Here is a 20,445-nt window from a genome sequence, read left to right as displayed (position 1 = left end):
GGGTTTGGGAGGGGGGGGGGGATCCTCATCTTGGATTTGAGTAACAAGGCCAGCACTGGAGCTGCTGCTGCCTGGCCAGGCTGGTTCAAGGTAGCTTCTGGAGATTGTGAGGTGCAGGGATGGGAGCATCGGGAGACTATACAGGAGCAGGGCAGCTGCTGTGGCCAGAGCCAGAGCCAGAACCACTGCAGGGGAAGTGGTGGTGGGGCGGAGCATGTAACTAGGGGGGTAGGAGCAAGAGAAAAGTGAGTGGAGTAAGGGACCAAAGGAGAAGGCAGGCTACCTGCCCCTCTGCCACTTGCCCCCCTGTTGCTGCTTTCTTTGCTGCAGTGGTTGAGGGGAGAGGGAGTTTATGCTATACATTAAAAAATTATAACAAACTGGATATTTTCCATGTACAGAATGTAAGTATTAGGGAGTCATCTTAAATTTTAAGTCATCTTGGTTTCTGGTAAATATGGTAATGCTTCCCAGGGAGGTTCCCAGATAAATGACTTAAGTCCAATTAACTGGTGCATCCCTTTTATCTGGAAAACATTTTTGTTGCTGTAAAATACTGCTGGAATGCTTGCTTATATTTGAACAGTGAGCAGCTATCTTGACTGGTAAAAAGTCCAGTGAATTTATTAGGTACCATCACGATTGTAAGCCATATTGCTACTGTAGAGATTCTGCATCCTTGGGAATAGCAAGTGTCAGTGCAGTAAAACATTAGTTAGCCAAGCTGATTGAATGGGAAGGTTTTTATACTAAATCAATGCATTTAAGTAACGTGCCGAATATTACTTTCTTTTTCTCTTGAGTTCAGCAGTTTTTCTCATCTCTTTGTAGATTAAAGTACCTATGTAATGATTTTATGGGCTGTGGTCAGGAAGAAATGGTTATTAAAATGTGAACTTGAAGGACCAGAGGGGAATGAGCATCATTGTCGTTAACAAGTAGTTTGAAAAGGGCCTAGTGAAGAGCATGATGGACGTAAGGTTTGCTCTTCAGCCAGCTCTTGGTGATCCCTGGGACTGGTGATCATAAAAATAGTGGCCTTCAGGTTCTGAGCTGTATAAGTTTTCCCTATGCAAATTTGACTATGATGAAACATCAACGTGAATGTCAATAATAGTATTCAGTGTTCCGAATTACTAAGCAGAATGTGGCTTATCCCCTTTCCAGTTATTTTCTTAATTTAAATGTTTGTTTATATTTTAGCTTCTAGTAGATAGTTCTCCTTTGCGTTAATAAGCATCATGTGTCCTTGGTGCTCTTAACATTTCCCTTCTGACGATCAATACATACATGATGAAACTGATGCAGAGATCAGTATAAGTCTCCTTTGGCTTGTCAAGTCAAAACTTCCCTTTGTATGATGACTTTATTAAATATTTCTTTGAGATACGAAATGTCCGTATCTATACAGAGCGCACAAACAATAGAAAATTAGACTGGAAAGGGGGAACTTTATAACAGCACTAGGCAGCCTTTTCCATTGGCCAGTACTTCTCTCCATTGCAACACAAGGCAAAATTGTGTAGTTGAACCCCCCTGCTGCCAAACACCCACCAAGCCCCATGTCCATTTGCAGGATCCAGTGGCTCTGTGGGCTGTAGGTTGCTGACCTCTGCTTTACAGATTTAAAACACATTTGAAATAAAAAGTGGAGCAATCAAAAAAACCTTTTATAGTACACATGGATATGCCTGCGATGAGAAGCATGTAATAATGCTACATTAGTTATCTTCAATTTTGAAGATAAACACTGTATTTTAACAATCATTGTGCTACCTGTTAGATCTTAAATTATTAACACTAGAAGAATTCCTTAGACTCAGATTTGAATTTCACTGTTTTGTTCATCCAGCAGAACACTTAAGCCATAAGGCTTCGTTTTTAGCACATGAGCAGTCCCATTCAACAAAACTGGTCCACTTATGTACTTGAAGTTAAATATATGTCAAATCATTGGCTAAATGTTGCCTATCTGTCAGTCCACCTCTGCAAACCCTTACTCAAGAGGTTAGTCCTTTATTTTCCCAATAGAACTGCTCATACAAGTGAAAACTACTCCTGTAAGCTCAGGCTTGTAGGAATTAGCCTCTTGCTTATGGTCTGATCTGTTTATAGTCCGTTTCACTTTTTCTTCATGCACATTTATTGTGCTTTTGTTCAGAGTAATGGCAAAGCCTGTTTGCTAAGAAGAAAGAATTCTATCAGGGCCAGACTACGGCTGGAAAAAATTCCCACAGAAATAAAAACCACCACAAACCTTGCCACCTTTTGCTCCAAATTCACAGTGCACTTTTGCTTTACACAGGGCGTGTCTACACAAGACGCTTACTGTGCAGAAGACTAATTCTACTGCGTATTAGCATGGCTGGCAAAAACCATGGTAATGACCAGTTGATTTAGTCTACTGCACATTAACATCACAAAAAAGCGTTCATCTGCCATAATGCATAGTAGTGCCGATTATGGCACATTAAGTTAGTGCCTGTTGTTATAGGTACTAAAGTTAATCCACTGTAATTACACAGCATTAATGAACATGTAGACGCGCCCATAGTGTTACAGAGGGGCAGTTAATACCTAACGTAAATTCACACAATTTCTCTCCCCAGGAACAGAGAGCACAGTCAAAATGCAAACTGTTCATGATGGGGACTGTTCTTTTCATTCTTTGTTCATACAGCACTGCTCATGATGAGATGATGATGTTCTGGTCCATTATTCGCTGCTCCATGCTCCTGTAATACAGTATAAATAAATGGTAAAAATAAAGGACAGATTGCTTTCCAGAAGTACAGTGAGAGACAAGGCTACATTCACATAGTATGGTCATATGGACCATATGAGAACTAGAAGAAACGAAAACTCATTGGAGAATGATTGAGGGTGGGATTTTCTCAAAATCCACAGTATCACCTTAATTCTTCTGTCATTGAAACTGGTGGTAAAATCAAGTGACCTGAGGTAGGCTGAATACTGATGCTTTTGAGTCCCCACCCTTTAAACTTAAAACAATACAAAATAAAGCCTCACAAATCTAATTTAGCCTCCTAAAACCAGGAGTGGTTTTTATATTTAGTTTATTCTCCCCTCCTCTGGAGTTGCCTAAAAATGGAAGGGTGTCAAAACAACTGACCATGATTCTGCAGCTGCAGTTCACACACAGTAAAACCTGGGAAAAGTAGACAGAAGTTTGAACTGCTCTGCATTTGGCAGGTCATGATTGTGTTCACTAGGGCTTGTTTGGATTGGATAGGGATGGCTTGAGGGGCAGGGGGGGTGGCATTTTTTATTACTTTTCTTCCCCCTTTTCCACTTCTAATTATCATTTTGCTGGTAACTTCAGTTCCTTTCTCTTCTGTGTCTGAGACGCCACATCTCTGGGTTCATTATTAATTTGCTTGAATCTAAAATTATTAATTTGAGCTGGAATCTAAAATCCACTGGATACAGAGGGGAGGAGTTGCTCACTAGTACTCCAGAGCTACTGTGCCAGGCTTGTACCCACTTGAAAAGGGTGGGCTCTTGGACTTGGCTGCCTGACATGTCCAGCTGATGTGGGCTGGCCCAGCATCTGCTGCATTCATTGTGTTTAATGCTGCATCCATCTGTTTTCTGTCAAAGCCACTGCCAACAAATTACTAATCTATTAGAGAAACATGGAAATAAGATTGCACTCCTCATCCCTGGCTTTTTCTCTTATATTTTGCTTGGCTTTTATTTTTGCCTTTTTTATGGTCTGGGAAAGGTGTAAGAATAGCCAGTACTTATAGGACTGGGGAAATGCTTAGCAAAACAAACAAACAAACAAAAACCAGCGGAACAAACATTGAAAAGTGTTTTCCTTTCTGAAAAGATATCATTGCCCTGTACACTTGCCCTGGAGATGAAGGATTAGAAACTATTTTAACTGAGCCACATGTGTTTATGGAGAAGATTCCTCTGTTTTTGTGTGTGATTTTTAATTGCAGAAGCCAGAAAAAGAGAGAAGTAGAAATGTTCTCTCCGTGATATAATATAGCGTCAAAATAGAACAATGATGCTTGGTCCTCCCGTCTGCTGTTGAATGCTGCTCTGTCAAATCCAGTTGATGAAAGAGCGAGAGGAAGAGAAATAAGAAAGATACAAATTTGAAGCAAGATTCAACCTGGATATAAGCTGAAGCAACAGTTGTTCCCATTGCCTTTGTGGGAGTTCTATGTATTATAATACAAGGGCTGAACTTGCTCTTGGTTGGAAAGTGTTTTATGTGCAGTGTGCCTGCAATATGCATTTGTATGCTATACATTGTGTTTGTGTGGCTTTGCCTCCACCCTATTGCATAAGTCTTGTTGATACCAGGAAGTCTGAAAACTGGAGTAGTAGCTGAGTGCTGTGTTACCAGCTTAATGTTAAGCAAGAAAATGGAAAATTCTAACAAGCTCTTCCCTTGGTGGCCACCTGATTTTGACTGGAGAAATATGGCTGCAAGAGGCAACAATCACCAAGATTATCTTCAAGAGTGATTGCTCGCTGAACAGAAATGTCAGTTGACAGTGTCTATGACTGAAGGATGAAAAAAAGTAATGGGACACTGAATGCAGAGTACAGCTACATCTGGAGATTGTCATACTTGCTCAGCTGCATTGTGGGGATCCTTCTATGAAACAACCACACATAAATACTTGGTTTCTAAAACAAGAGTAAAGTGTTATTTAATTTCCTTGGAAAGCATAGGTCACATATGTTTTCACTGTCGAAAGCTTGTTACCAAATGAGTCACTTATGAGTGGCAGTGTGAGCAGGTGGGGTGAACAAGATAGAGTGAAACAGCATGATTGTATAAATTAATTGCACGTGCATTCAAACAATGACTGAATAAGTTTCTTTTTTAATATAAACAGGAGTGGGGTGGGGGAAGTATTGTATTCCATTTCCCTGTTGGGCAGCAGGGTGGGTAAAGGAACATCTTAGTTCCTGATTTCAGAGGAAGACTTCACTGGATTGTATCCTTTAAATAAGCATGGGGATATTGGGGAAGAGTCAGGGCATGATACTCTGAGTTACCGCTTAGGGAGGAATTGAGCTGTATCTCCAGTCACTTGGGGGTGATGGGAAAAGATATTGCAAAGCTGATGAACAAGTCAGTGAAATGTGGGCTTTTCCTTTAAATATATATTCCTTTAAAATGCTTTTCTATCAAGTCCATCTTTTCTTCTCTCATGGTCTTTTTATTATTATTATTATTTTTATTTTTATGTAGATAAACTGAATAGTGTACTATCATTTCCTCCTAGGCCTTAAGTACAATAGGAAAATTAGTAGTCAAATTACCAGAGCTGCTGCAAAAGATACAGCCACATCAGCAGTAGCCAGAGTGTAATTTGGACTGCAGACTGGGCTCTTAAACGCTTAAGTCCTTTTTACCTGCACAACTTTGTGCTGTTGCTGACTACTGTTGTAATAAGTGTATTTGTTTCCTACCATAGATATACCCTTTAAGTAATAAACTGCTTCTTGATGCTGCCAAATCATAAACATACCAACTTAAAATGAAGAAGGTGTTCCAGAATAATTTTTTGTCTAAATATAAAGAGGAAAGTGTGTTGGCTTAGATATTGTTGAAGATTCATTAATGTTTGTAAAAAATAAAAAAATTTTAAAAATTGGCATATGTAAAATGTTATATTAAATACTAAGTCTTTTTCTACCTCATGCAGCTGTGAAAGACTTCAGGTAAAGATAGAGAGAGGTATTAATGTTTGGGCGTAATTATGTGTTTGAGAGCCATACTCCAGTTCTGTGGGATACCTGGTACATTTTAACATGTGTCCTAGGTATGTATTTTTAGTGGACAGCTATAAATCGTGCAGGGTTTTATGCCTCAGAAATCACATACAGGCATATAGGGCATTTGTACACATGCTTGCACCGCAGTGCCAGGCGCTTTTAAAAGTACCCAGCGCTGCAGCGCATACATTTGTATAAATAGCAAAATGCACATCAGCACTGAGAAAATGGTGGCATTGTATTTTTGAACTAAAATGTATCAAAGGTGTTTTAGTTCAAAAGTGTACCATCACCATTTTCTCAGCACCGATGAGCATTTCACCATTTATACAAATGCATGCAATGCAGCACCGGGTGCATCAGCTCTCATGCGGAGCAGACTCAATTAATAGAATCTGCTCCAACACGCCAGATCTCCATGTTGGAGCAGACAAATGTATGTGTATAAATGCCTATAGTCCACAGAATCTCAAACAGTCCTCTGCATCATAAACAGCACAATTGTTTAAGGACAGCAGCTAGATGACGGACAGCTAGAGTGGAGAAAGAGTGAACATTTGAAACGCTGAATAGCTGATAAGTACAGTGAAGAACTTGGTAGGACACTGAGTTCTGCCTGGCATCTGAAAGAGAGAAGGGGAGTGGAAAGTTTCTTAAAGACCTTGGAAGGGGTCAGCACTGGTACATTTATCTGTTATAAATGAACAGAATGGCCAGAGCAGAATGTTTAGTAGCAGGACTCTAATGTAAAGACCCCTGTGGTAGAATTACAGGAGGATGAAAACTCAGATTGTGAAATGACAAAAGAAAAGAAAGAAGCTGAACTAGAAATGAATGTATATAATGAACTTATTTTATGCCAGGTGTCTCTTTGGTGAATGACACATTTCTGGACAACACATGTTAACACTTGGGAGGATGTGCACTTCTATATTCTCACTATCCTAAATAATTTTTGGCTGACAAATATGGGAAGTAATGTGCTAAGAATTATTAGAAATTCTTACGTGTGTCCTGTGATGCTCAGTTTATTTAACTGTACAAAGGATTTTCCAGCAGGCAACTTCTGAAGTGGAAACACTGAATCAAAAATTTACATTTTTCTCTGTGCTTGTTTTTTTATTCAGGAAATTATTCCAGACCACCAACATACAGTGGGGTGCCCAACACGAGTTACAGTGGCCCAGGACCTGGCATGGGTATAAATGCCAATAGTCAGATGCATGGACAGGGGCCAAGCCAGCCTTGTGGAACCATGCCCCTGGGACGGATGCCATCAGCTGGGATGCAGAGCAGACCATTTCCTGGAAACATGAGCAGTATGACCCCCAATTCTCCTGGCATGTCTCAGCAGGGAGGTCCGGGCATGGGCCCACCAATGCCAACTGTGAACCGTAAGGCACAGGAGGCAGCTGCTGCAGTGATGCAGGCTGCTGCAAACTCCGCTCAGAGCAGGTATGCCATCTAGGTGAAAGGATTTTAAATAAATGGAAAGATACTTTGTATTAATCCAGAAGCTCTGAATATAACAGTGATGTGTATGTATATTTACATATTAATATGCCTTAACCCTTCTGGGACAAGGGAGGATGTGAAAGAACAAATGGCTTAAATGTTAGGGGAGCATGTAGTACTATTACATTTTTGTAAACTGTCCTTGCAAAGAACAAATATGACAGTGGAGATGATTGGCCATTTCCAATATGGTTTCTAATTCTGTGGGCTTTTGGGAAAGCTCCCAAGGTTATAGTGACACCAAGAGCCAAGCCCAAGCCCTTGCAATATAAAATTGAGATTGTTTATATATCCAATGAAGCCCTCTTCTGTAGCTGCTATAGGGCTAGAACAGGGGTGGGCAAAATGTGGCCCACTGGCCAGATGCGGCCTGCCAAGCCATTTTATCCAGCCTGCAGGGCCCCTAAAAAGATTAGAAAATTAATATTTATCTGCCCCTGGCTGCCTGTCATGCAGCCCTCGATGGCTTGCCAAAACTCACTAAGCAGCCCTCCACCCAAAATAATTGCCTGCCCGTGGGCTAGAATGTGTTCTCCTGCAGTAATGTGTTCCTGTATTTACTGCCCATGTTAGCTGCACAAGGCGAGGGTTTAATTTCCCAAAGTTCCCATTTCCTACGTAGGTGGGAAGGCAGGCTGTAGGATTGTAAGGCCTTTGGCTTTTCCCCAACACAAATGCCAGCACAGCTAAGCTGGCAAAGAAGGAGAAGCAGTCTTTGCCAAGTCTAACCACGGAGCAGTGCCATGTAGAGAAACTCAAGGTATCTCTGAACAAGCTAACCTGAGGTATCAGAAGCATTATAGCCACATTGGTGCAACTCTGCTCAGGCTAATAATCCTAAGCAGAGTAACATATTACTCTGGGTATACTGCCTTCAGCACATAAACTCATTACAGTTCAAAGCTAGCTCAGGTAGGACTGCATTGTTCCATGTAGCCATAAATTCTTAGGGTGTCTATACGCATGCTCCAAGGTAGAGCTGGGGGGCGCTTTAATTAGAGCAGCTCTGAAAGGTCCTCTAATTAAAGCACCCACAACATCACATGTATTCAGCATCCTGCACTTAAAAATGGCATTGGGGGTGCTTTAACTAAAGCTCATTTGAGCTTTAGATGAAGCGCTCTTGCCACCATTTTGAAATGTGAGAACACTGAATACATGTGATACAGAGGCTGCTGAAGCGGGCTCATTAGTACACTCCAACCTACTCAACCTAATTAGCACATGTCAGGGCAGAGATCCGTCATGTGTATAAGTGCCCTTAGTCACAGGCCTGTTTCCTGTACTCCTGAGAGCAGTGCAGCTACATGCTGTCCTGTGTTCATTTGGTTGTGGCAAAGCAGTAGTTGAACTCTTAAGTAATCTTAAGGTGCCTAAGGCCAGGTACAGACATTACATTTTACCAGTGTAAGTGATCAGAAACCAGTCTATACCCATAACAGAACTGAAGTTTGGCACATACAGACTGGCTTAAAAATAATGGCCCCAGTCTAAAATTTGCCACCCCCCCCCCCAAACACACACCAAAGGGTGAATGTGTGTTCTGTTCACTGCCAATCTAAACTATACCACTTACAGAAAACCACGTAACTTAGATCAATCCTGCCTCAGGCTTTTTGAATGTCTGTACCTAGCTTCAGTGTCTGCAGCAAAGATGTTTTTTCTCAGAACATTTTTAATAGAAGAAAATCCCATGTTTCACTGGATTGAAACAGTTACTGGTACTTTTACTGTTTCACTAGCAAAAGGAGTTTCATTTATACCTGAGGGTTATTACAAGCTGGTTCCATTGTCATATGTATGGAAGTTTATATGCATTTGTATATTAAGCATATTTCTATATACATGCGTGCGCACACATACACATCCTTAGTATACATATATGTATTTATAAAATAACACTAATGTATGGCCTATAAAAGAGTTTTTGGTAGTTGTGAGATGCAATAATTTGAAGATGGATGTCAGAAAGAAATAGGAAACTAAACTGGTTCTTTATATATTATTCTTGTTTTGTGGGTTTGAAATGCAGGTGGTGCTAAGTGTTAGGGAAACTTCTTTAAAATAATATATTGAGTCTTTTATCTTCCCTTGTAGTAAAATAAAACCACACTACCTTTTAATTAAGCAGATTAGGCTCCTGTGGAAGTCTATGAACCAGCAGTTCTGCTTGACTTGATTGTTTTAAGGGGCATCTTTAGTAAGGCTAAAAACAGGCACCTAGTTTAATCCAGTGTTGGTCCAGGGCACAGTGGTTTACACAGGAGGGTTAAATGGCAATCTATTTGAATTGGCCATGATTGTTTCCAGGCAAAATATTAATTTGGATAATTCACAGGTACTTTTTGTGGGACAGTGTGTGCTTGTCCTTCTGTAAGGTCTGGGGTTTGCTGCCAAATAAAGTGCTCAAATCCAAATCAAGCTCGTTGTCTGTTTTTAGCCTAAGACTTACAAAAATCTGGTTCTTTCAGTCTGCTTTTTGGTATAGTCTAGTAGGTTGGACAGGGAAGAATGAATGGGCCAGTGCTGCAACTGCAGGAGCGTTTTATTTATATTAGCATAAGTATGTTTGCTCTTAATTAAAAGGAAAATAATTGATTGTAATAAAAGAAAAATATATGGTTGTGATTCACTTTATACTCTGGCAGTAGTGCCTGGTGTTAGATTAAGAACCAAGTTAATAGATTTCCCGCTACTACCACATGCCTTCCTCCCAAGTCAGTTTTGTAAGACTTGCTTTCAGTTTTTAGTTTTGCCTGGTCAAAATGCACCATTTCAAAGCCTTTTCATCACATACTGCCCATGCTAGTGATCCAATACCTGTAACAGGAGCATGGGATCATCTGGACTTTCTTGCAAATATTGCAAAAGGAGTACAAATGAGGTGAAATCTATCCATCCTTTCTTATGCCGAAGAGTTTAAAACATAGCCTCCCTCTCTTCAATTTTATTCATTGTATGGGAATAAGCGTTATGGCTTTTGGCTGTTCCACAAACCCTCCATACTTTTATATGGAAGGAATATAGTTGGCAGAGTGATTCCTACTTGTGATACAGAGCAAATCCAAAGAAGCTGTTCTTTTGTTCTGCTTTAGGCCACCATACATTAGGTCGCCTGCTTATCCCAGCCAGTCTGGGGCTGGCGGACGCCCCATGTTTTCTTCACAGCACCCCAACTATGGCAACGCTCAGGCTCCCATGATGCACCAGCCTGATCAGTACGGGTAGGTAGCAATGTAAACTGGATTTGCTGTGGGACCTTGGCAATTTTTTTTAATGTTTATGAACATGCCATCTGGCTGCTGAAGGAATACAAAATCAAGTGAAAGAATTATACATATCTGCATCATGAGGGGGCTTTGATTTTTATTTTTGTTTTTACTAACTCCACCATGACAATATGATGAAAATTTGCATGTCACTCACTCACGTATGCCCTGCATGGCTTTCAGCATGGCTCTGTTTCCTTCATGCCTGAGAGGGAAATGAAGAACTTCATCACTCAAAAAGAATGAAATCTCTCCCACTCCAGGCATCATTTCTCCCCCTCCTCCACATCGCTGTTGTCATTTATGTCTAGGAACAGTGCTGTGCAATGTTGTTTTCATGACTGTGTTGCTGCTGTTGTTGCTGTTGTTGACATTACTAGCACCATCCCTTTTTTTGACAGGTGACTTATTGCAAAAGTGATGACAGAATTTATTAATGGCTCTTACAAAAGGTCTAACTTCATCATAGTTGAAGGAGTATGTTTGAAAGATTTCTCTCAGTCCCCCTTGCTGAGGAGTGTTACATATTGGTTCTTTATTCCTTTAAAAGGTATTTCTGTATAAAGAGTTATAAGGAAACAAAATGAGCAGGTCCCAATTATAGTTACATGGCAGTCCTTATGTGTAAATTGGCTGTGGTCCCTTCAAGGTCAGCTCCTTGAATCAGTAGCGAAATATCAGTGGGGGAAGAAACATTTATCTTCAGCTGCTAATCCCCAGGATCTGTCCTTTACCAACTCAGGAGTGCCATTTAGACATAGAAAGCTGGTTTGCCTGTTTCTTGCCAAGCCACATTAAGCAACTGTGTAAAATGAATTTAAATAGCATGCATCAGAGTAAAATCACTTCCACTGGGGCAGAAAATCAATGTTAGCTAACAAGAGCTGGCTGATCAAGATCTGAGACTCAGTCCGATATATCTAGGTATCTTCTCTAGCACAGAATACCACCCTTTTAATTAAAAAAGATAAAAAAAGGTTAAAAGGGGAGGGAGGGAAGAGAGGGAATGGGTTAGGTGTGCTTTTACACAGTATACTTCAGCATTTGATTTAACCTGCCCTGTGTTGTCCTTGCATTGTTTCCTATAGCCTACAGAATAATTATGTTTCCTGTAAGGTTAAATCACATATGTTAGTCTATCTTATGCATATAACCCAGTATTTCCTGAATGAAAATTGGTATGTCAGAGCTAAAAGAAGGCAAGCTCTCTCCAGCCCCTTTGTGAAGCACCAGTAGCCATGATTTCAGGAATCCATTTTGCCAAGAATGTTTCTGCACGGCCTACATAACTTACAGAACAGTCGAAGATGTTTCCTGTGGCATCTCTAATGATGGTAAATGCCAGGGAGGGTAATGATCAGAGGGATAGATCACTAGATATACCTGGTTTAGTGGTCTCCCTCTAAAGCATCCACTATTGCCACTGTTGGAGACAGGATACCAGGCTAGATGAAACATTGGTCTAACCCAGTATGGTGCGTCTTATGTACAGCAAACACTGCAAAATAACTCTTTACTGTTACATACAATTATTCCTCCTGCCTTCAGGGTGGAAGTGTGGAGAGTTTGTAAAGAGGTGTCGTCTTTTATTTTATATCTTAGTTTGGTTTTAAGTTGATCTCATAACTCTTACCGTACTAGCCTAATTAATTGCCCACTGAAGTCAATAGAAAGGCTTCCATTTTTACATCAGTTCCCAAATTATGTTTCCATTGTTGGAGACGTAGAGAGTAGTTAGGGGCCTTTGAGGAACAGAGTGTTTGACAGAGTTAATTCTCCATCAAATTACGATTTCAGCAGTCCTTATATTATAGATAAGTAGACTGTTTCTGTGTGCACAGATCTCTGCATTTGCTATGGATGGATACAAGGAGCTCACAATAAAAAATAAAAAAAAAGACACCCAGAGCCAACTCCTTTACTATCAATGTAGTCTGAAGATGAAATTCTGTTTCCATTTGTGTGTCTAAATGGCAGCTTTCAAGCCATTTACCTGGCTATTTTTGGTCCTTGCTTTACGCTTTGGGCACAAAAGGCAGCACATAAATTTCAGCTTAAATCTTCAAGAGTCTGTTAATTTTAAGTTCTTCAATTTTTGGGTACCCAATTTGAGGTTTTTGGGTCAAATTCTCACAAGTTCTGAACACCCAGAACTGCCATTGAGTATTGCTGTTGTAGCAGGCCATCACTTTTTACTCCAGAGAATCAAGCCCCAACTGTCTAACACTTGGCATCTAAAATTAGCTGAGGCCTTTGGAAGTAGACACTTGTCAAAAATGCTTTCAGAGTTTCTGTTGCTTCTGAGTGGCATTTTGTTGGTATATAAATATGGCAAAGTAAGTTGTGACTAAAGATTTGGGTAGATGTAGCTGGATTAGCTTTAAACTAGCAAGCTCTGGTACTTCTAGCAGTGGTGCCATAGGAGAATGGAATTCAGCGCAAACTAATTGCCCTAGTATTACCCAGCTTTGCAATCCATGGTGCCGCAGCTACACTACTCTCAGTATTTGAACTAGCTAATTGGAAGTGAGCTCAGGTGCTCACATGAGGAACAATCATACCTGTCACTGCATTATCAACTGAATTGAGGATGTGAGAACCAGTGTGGCCATTTATAACCTGGCCATTTTAAAAGTGTTGTTTATATAGATCCCTAGAGCCAGCTTCTGTTCAATCTACTGGGTGTCTAAAGATGACATTTTCTTTCCCTTTGTGTATCAAAATTTCAGCTTTCAAGCTGTCTACCTGTTCCTTTTTTGCACTCACTTTGTGCTTTAGTAGGGTGTAAACCCGTACATGTAGACTGAGCATGTGCTGGGCTACACACTGGCCAGGCAGATATACAGCTACATGCTTCTGTACATATATCTGAGCATATGTCCTAGAAAAATGGCAGGGAGGCCTTCTTTCCTTTAGCAAAGTGGTTAGGGCACTTGCTTAGAAAACTCAAGACCTGGGTTCTCAGCCCACCCCCACTTGTCCATGAGAATTTGAACCTATGTGTCTTTGGCTTCCTAATAGGGTGCTCTAACCACCACCCCATAAGTCAGGCATTATCCAGTCCTTTCTGCATCCTTCCTTTGGAGGCTGAGCCACAGTCTCTTGTATTTAGTAGTTTTTAGCTGGAAAATGCCATGTAATGAAAAAGTTCTGCCTCATTCAAAACAGGCCCTAGGCAACAGGCCAAAGCCTGCTTCCTTCTAGGTTAGCATCTAATTTTAGCCACACACCTAGCTCAGCAGTGGGCAGTTATTTGGACCCAAAGGCCACACAGGGAGTTCTGGTGACCTGTTGCAGACCAGGTCAGTATCCTGCTCCCTGCACACAACTCACTAAAACGCCGTAAGTGGCTCTTTTTCCTACTCAGATGGGGTGCGGGTGGGCGGGAAACAGCATCCCAGAATGGGATGGGTAGGGCAAGGGCTGGGATCAGGGGCTGGTGACAGCGCAGGGCTGGGGCAAAGCCATGATCCACTGCTTGCACGTCCCTGCAGTGGGTTCCAGTTCTGCAGATGGGTATACAGAAAGCAGATCACAGCTCTGCCCTACGCCCTGGCCCCACACTCTGGGGTAACAGAGTGATTAACCTAGGTTACAGGATTTTTAATGTTGTTAGTGCAGAAGAAGGAATGAAGCCTAGCTTGGCTCTCGGGCCCCAGGGTGAATTTTCAGCACAGGCTATTGGAAAAAGTATTTAATAGTAGAGTCAAGGCTGCTAAGCTTTTAGACTCCTTGGCTCATCCACAGTTTGCCTGGCAGGCCGCATGGACCCTTTTAGAGTTAACAATGAAAATGTGTGTAGCATGATGCAGTAGCAGTGCTGGTGCCAGTATATGTAGGATAAAAACAGACACATTTATTTTCTTTAATGAAGAGATAGCACATATGTCCATAATTGATGGACAGAATGTGGTAAAGGACCATCTATAGATGCATAGGGAGTGCATCTACACGTTCATTAATGCACTGTAGTTACTACACATTAAGTTTAGTACTTGTATAATCAAGTTCTAAATCAGAACGCAATAAACAGCATTACTGTGCAGTAGTGCTGGTGCATGTCTTTTTAGTGACACTGCTTCGCAGTAGCGTAATAATACTGCACACTAGCATATTAACACTATTTGATGAGGCAGATAATTTGGCCGATAAATTCTAGTGTGTGCGTGCAGCTGCAGTGCAGCACTCAGGCATCGAGGAGCACAGCCTGGCAGCGTGAAAAGCTGCCTCCAGCTGGTAAGTCTGGTGTGGTGGAAGGAGAGGAGGCGGGGGGCGCAGATCAACACCCCTCCCCCCCCCGCAGGGCAGGAGGGGGGGCGGGGGGAGGTGCTGCTCAGCCAGAGGTGCAGCTTGTGGGGAGTGTGGCTCCTACTGCTATGTGCACCCTGGGAGGGCAGGGAGGGGGGTGGGGCGCATGTGCCCCCAGATCTGCACAGGGTGAGCGGGCGGGCTGGAGCCGGGCTCTTCTCTCTGGGGGCTGGGCTTAGAGCAGGGGCTATGGAGGGGTCTATAACCACTCCAAATTTCACCATAGCTCTCTTTCAGCGCCAATGCACACCTAGCACAGCCCTGGCTCTTCCTGGCTCAACCTCTGCCTCCCCCCATGTGGGGCGTGGGACAGAGGTGTGGCTCATCAGGAGGCTGGGCGGCTCCCTCCCAGCACTGCTGCCACACGCCTGACAGCTCCAGCTCTTCCTGGCACATGGGAGGAGGTGGAGGTTGAGCCAGGAAGAGACGGGGCTGTGCTAGGTGCATGGCACTGGGAGGGAGTTATGGCGAAATTTTCGGTGGCTGCAGCCTCGTCTGTAGGCCCTGCTCCAAGCCCAGCTTCAGCCCAAAGCTGCAGGCCACCTGCTCGCCTTGCACAGCAGTGGCAGGGGCCATTCCCCCCCCTCCCTGCCCCCCGCACCCCACAAGCCATACCTGTGCCCTGCGTCCCAGCCAGGCAGTGCCTGTCCCTGCCCCCTCCCTCACCACAAGCGGGGGTTGATCTGCCCCCCTCCCCTGCCACCACAATGGATTTACCAGCTGGATGCAGCTCTCTGCGCTATATCGGAAATCAGATTAGTATCAGCCGATATGCCTCCTTAATAATTGGATATTGGTATTGGCCCCAAAAATCTCTATCAGTGCTCCCCTAGTTGAGATCATTGTAAATAAGATCAGAATATATGTTCTGTATGATGGGTTTTTTTTAGTGTATATGTGTGTGTATAGCTACGCATATATATATATTTATATCTACGCATATATATTTGACGCACACAAACCCTCCATCAGCGTTTCTCCAATGCTGTATATATATAATTCATATTTCATGTTGTTGGTGCCAGCAAAGCACTTTTTCTGTATTATTTTCTCTACAGCCAGGATAATGCAGCATTGCTGATGGACTAGAAGCCACTGGTGAGGAAATATAGTAATGGACATAGTGCATTAAAATGTCAAAGAAAAAAAGGAGGAGAGGGTGAATAAATTTTAAAAATATCTAAATTAAAACAAAAATATCTTCCAAACATTAAGTCCAAGCTAAAGCGTTCTTTTCCACAATTTCTGCTACTTTAACCCTTTTAATTTTGCAAGTTAGGTTTAAAATTAAAATCATGATTTTAAAAACACACTTGTGACATGCACTACTTATATAGCAGAAAGGTTTGAAGTGCTGCAATAAAACCACTTTTTTATCCCTGGGGTGAAGCGCAGAGTTTCCCATTGTTTCCCATCTTCCTTTGAGCTTGGAGGTGCTGTTTTTCTCTACTGGGAAGAGCTGTGAAGTGCAGGGAGGTTAAGTACTCATTCAGGTTTCTGCACTTATTCAGACAGCCCTTTTTTGGATGCAAGGCTGCCAACTGTGAAATCCCCAAAGTAAACTGAGCTAAGACAGCAACTGGTGGCCATAATTGGAGGCATTTCATGTATTGCCTTTGAAATAAATAGGCCCCTAGAATAGAAAGGATCCTTCTGCCCAATCTTCTTTATAAAATTAATATTCAGTCACTGTAAAGGAGTTATTCTTGTTGTATTTCATGGCTTTCACAGCTCTAAAGTCTCAAGGTGTTTCTCTCCCTTGCCCCCCTCTTCTTCCCTCCTCACCTCCCCCCATCCCCTCCAAGGACTCTCAGACTTGATTTTTTTGAAGGGGACATATACAGTTGAATTAAAAGGAGCCTTGTCCCATGTATTAGTCTTGGATACCCAGGAAACATATTTCACTTTGGGAAAATGTATTCTGTTTAAAAAAAAAATCCCACTATAGTTTTAGTTCAACTAAGTAGTATTTGCTTCTTGGCCTAAATGACATTTCTGTGAATTTCTAAATGGCTGCTGTGCTTTTGCTCAAAATTGACTGTATTTCAGTGATGGGTTGAAGTGATTTCTATATATACAAAGTTTATGTGATTTAGGGATTAATGATAGTTGTCACTGGGTTTTCCACTTCGAGCTGCTAACCCAAGATTGATGGATTTTTTTTTTAACCCTCATCCATTGTCATGAAACCATAACCGTTGTTGTTTTCATGGGATAACTTGTTACCCCACCTGCTTGAATAAATGGAACCAGTGACAACAGTATAAATGTACCATAAACTATTTATTAAACTTACAGATTGTTTGAAAGAGTATTTATGATGATTTGAACCCAAAATATTAACTAGAACTATGAACAAAATTTAAACTTTTTTTTTAGTTTCACAATGCTAATAAACAATTTGCTAAGTCTGCAGTTCAGTGTTTTCAAACTAACAATTACTTCCAAAAATATTTCCTAACTGTTTTAACTAAATATTGCATTCCTCACAAAGCAACAGTGATGTACTGTGCCGCACACAAGCAAATCACTTACAGTCTTTGCATCGTTTAAGGGTTTGGAGGTCATCTGTCCTTGGACAAAAAGCACAGTGTCCACTCATGCTTGCAGAAGGTTCTACTGGGGTGCGTTGTGACAATTTGTAATTTAGGGCAGTCATACCAGATTTGACAGACTTGGACAGATTACTTGTATCCATCATTCTTTGTTTTATTTGTCCATTGATCAACTGTTCTCCAAGCTCCTGCAAAAAAAAAAAAGGCGCTGTCTTCTTAAAAGCTGATCTTTGCTTCAAATTTGTGTTGTGACCTAGCCAAATGATGAAGCTGGCAATGGCAGCCACATCCAGCATATTGAAAAACAGTGTGATTGGCCACCTGTTGATAGTCTGCAGGTGGTCACGGACTAGGTGGTCAAAGGTATCCACCCCACCCTTGTTTTTATTGTAGTCATGGATGATATCTGGCTTTCTTTGCTCTGCACCCACTGACAGGTCATGGTGCATGCTTCACAGCAACAGCACAACTTTGGACTTCTTTGGAACATAGGAAACTAGGATGAGTTCCCCATCAAAAGCAAAAATGGATGAAAATGTTTCCCTTCTTCGATTTGCTTGCATTTCATTTGGGATATCGGCCTTGTTTTTCCAAATTGTACTCACATAGGTCAAGTCCTGCTGTAGCAGTCTTTCTGCCAGGTCAGTACTTGTGAAGAAATTGTCACCCACAATATTCCTTCTCATCTGGTATCAGGGATGAACCAGTTTTTCAATGACCTGGGTACCTAGATTACCTTGGCGTGGAGCTTCTGGTTGCTTCCCCAGGTAGATGTCTCCAGGCAGGGGGAATGATGTTGCTGTGTCCTAGCACCACCAAATTTTCAAGCCGCATTTGGCATGCTCGCTGGGCGTATACTATCTGAAGGGACAGCAACCCCTGAACGCAATAAGTTGCTGATCAACCGTCAGGTGTATTCCTAGAATATACCATTTCCTGAGCTGCTCCACAAATTGTGTCCAAGTATCTCAGAAGGCAGCAAGCTTGTCCACAGCTCTCCTTTCTTAGTTTCATAGTTGGTAGGGTCGGAAGGGACCTGAGCAGATCATCAGGTCCGACCCCCTGCCATGGCAGGAAAGAGTACTGGGGTCAAACGGCCTCAGCAAGGTGATTGTCTAGCTTTGCTTAAAGACCCCCAGGGTAGGAGCCAGCACCACTTGTCTTGGAAGTTGGTTCCAGATCCTAACCGCCCTGACCGTGAAGTAGCACGTCCTGATATCTAGCCTAAATCTACCCTCTGCCAGCTTGTGACTGTTATTTCTAGTCACACCTGGTAGTGCTCAGGGGAACAGGGACTCCCCCAGTGCCTGCTGGTCCCCCCTGACTAGTTTGTAACAGGCCACTAGATCCTTTCCTCACATCTCGGTTTGTTGTCAAATCTCAGGTAGTTGGTGATTTGATGGAATCATTTTAAACTCAAGGTGGACGCCTGATGCATTGCTCCCACAACTCCTGCAGTGCCTTGTGACCACCGTGGTATAGGCCACTCAGCAGTGGGAGGCCAATGTAGACTTTCAGCTCTGTTTCGTTGAGCTTTCTCCATTCCTTTCTGTTTTCAGGATGGCTCCCAGAATCTTCTTTCTGCCTCTGTTTGTTTCTTTTATGATAACAGTCATGATATCTTGTAAAAGAAACGGGTGGACCATTTCCACCACTGTGTCTTTATTACTTTCTCTTGTTGGCCCAGCACTTTCATGGACTATGTCCTTGGCTGTTCTCTGATGATGTATTAACTGTGAACTTTTTTCCCCGCACTCTGCCATTCCTTCCTCTAAAGGTATCATCATCTGCAATGTTTTCTGGGGGTGGTGGCAGTGGTTTTGCTCCACGTTCTGCTGTAGCTGTCCTTGGTCTTCCGTGGTGGCCCCAGGCTGGTCCTCTTCCCTTTTCCACTGGAAGTGTTGGCATCACTTCTGTTTGTGGCACCAACTCCTCCTCATCTGAGCTGGATGAAACTTCCATAGACACATGGTCGTCTTGCTATGAACAATCTCCCATGTCTGGAACAAAATCAGCATCCTCACTGCCTTGGGATAAGATTTCATAAGTGGATGTGTTGCTGCCATCCCCAGTTACCTGTGCAGCACTGAATATGCACTGCCGTCTCATCCTGGACTGCAGGGAAAAAAGAAAAAATTGATTACTGCTGAATGCATATGTGGCTAAGTGGGAGCTCCCCAACCAGCCCCAGTGCTAGTCTCCCACCTGCTTCTGGGCATGCCACCCGCCTCTCTCACTTGCCATGCCTTGTTGTTAGATAATTATGGTCTTAATTAGGTGGGAGGCTGCCCTTTCAATGCCCTGGCTTCCTGGGCCTATGTATACAGCTCCAACCATCCCTGTACTGCATCCCAAGCCTCCCAGATGTTCCTAACAGCTGTGCTAGGCTCCGGCCTGAGGCCAGGCCCAAATCATCACAATGTTAGGCCTCTCGCTTTCTGCCCTATTCCGAGTCACACTCATACCACCTTCCTCTTACTGAGGCCTCTCTTTCTCCACTGCCTCTCATGTGGTATCTTGCTTATCGCCCCTTTGTGGGACCACACTCATACCGCCCTTCCTTTCCTCAGGGCCACACTCACCCTGCCCTCACCCAGAGGGTCCTTGGGCTTGCTTCGTTGCACTCCCCAGCCAGCAAGCACACGGCCTCTCTGGCATCTCCTGCTGTCCTCATCCGTGAGCGCTGGGCAGTTTGAAAAACACTGGTTTGGCTCTGGCTCTGGTCTCTCATTGGGTCCTTCACCCAGCTGCTCTGTCAGGGCTCTGGACTTGCCCCGTTGTTTGTCTGAGGCAGTTCCTCAGCCGCCCCACTCTGTCGGCCTCCAGCCCACCTGTAGCCTCAGGCACCCGAAGGCTTGTCTGGACCTAACTCAGCCCCCATGTTAGCAGGACCTACTCTCAAGCCCCCTACTCACTGGGGCCCACTTCATGCCCCCTCTTCACAGGGCCTCATTACTCCCACTCTCTACTCACTCGGTCCTCCGGTCTTATAAAACTACGAACAGAAAACTCAAGCTCCTGGGCTACAACAT

General features: G+C 42.8%; 1 protein-coding gene across 5 annotated transcripts in view; it reads left to right on the top strand.

Annotated features, from left to right (window-relative positions):
* The window catches only part of ARID1B (AT-rich interaction domain 1B), a 583,022-nt gene that overhangs the window by 465,216 nt on the left and 97,361 nt on the right, over nt 1–20,445 (top strand). For 3 of the 5 annotated variants that reach the window (XM_019526890.1, XM_019526887.1, XM_019526885.1), the window contains 2 exons: nt 6,894–7,221; nt 10,377–10,505. In XM_019526890.1, the coding sequence (XP_019382435.1) occupies nt 6,894–7,221; nt 10,377–10,505 (457 nt within the window). The remainder of the gene's footprint in view (nt 1–6,893; nt 7,222–10,376; nt 10,506–20,445) is intronic. The other 2 variants (XM_019526889.1, XM_019526886.1) reach the window with 1 other exon arrangement.

Source organism: Gavialis gangeticus, unplaced genomic scaffold (genome assembly GCF_001723915.1).
Source record: "Gavialis gangeticus isolate Ggan-Ray unplaced genomic scaffold, GavGan_comp1, whole genome shotgun sequence".
In the NCBI taxonomy this organism is placed as follows: domain Eukaryota; kingdom Metazoa; phylum Chordata; order Crocodylia; family Gavialidae; genus Gavialis; species Gavialis gangeticus.
The sequence above is the reverse complement of the archived record's forward strand: the minus strand, read 5'-3'. Positions and strand labels throughout refer to the sequence as shown.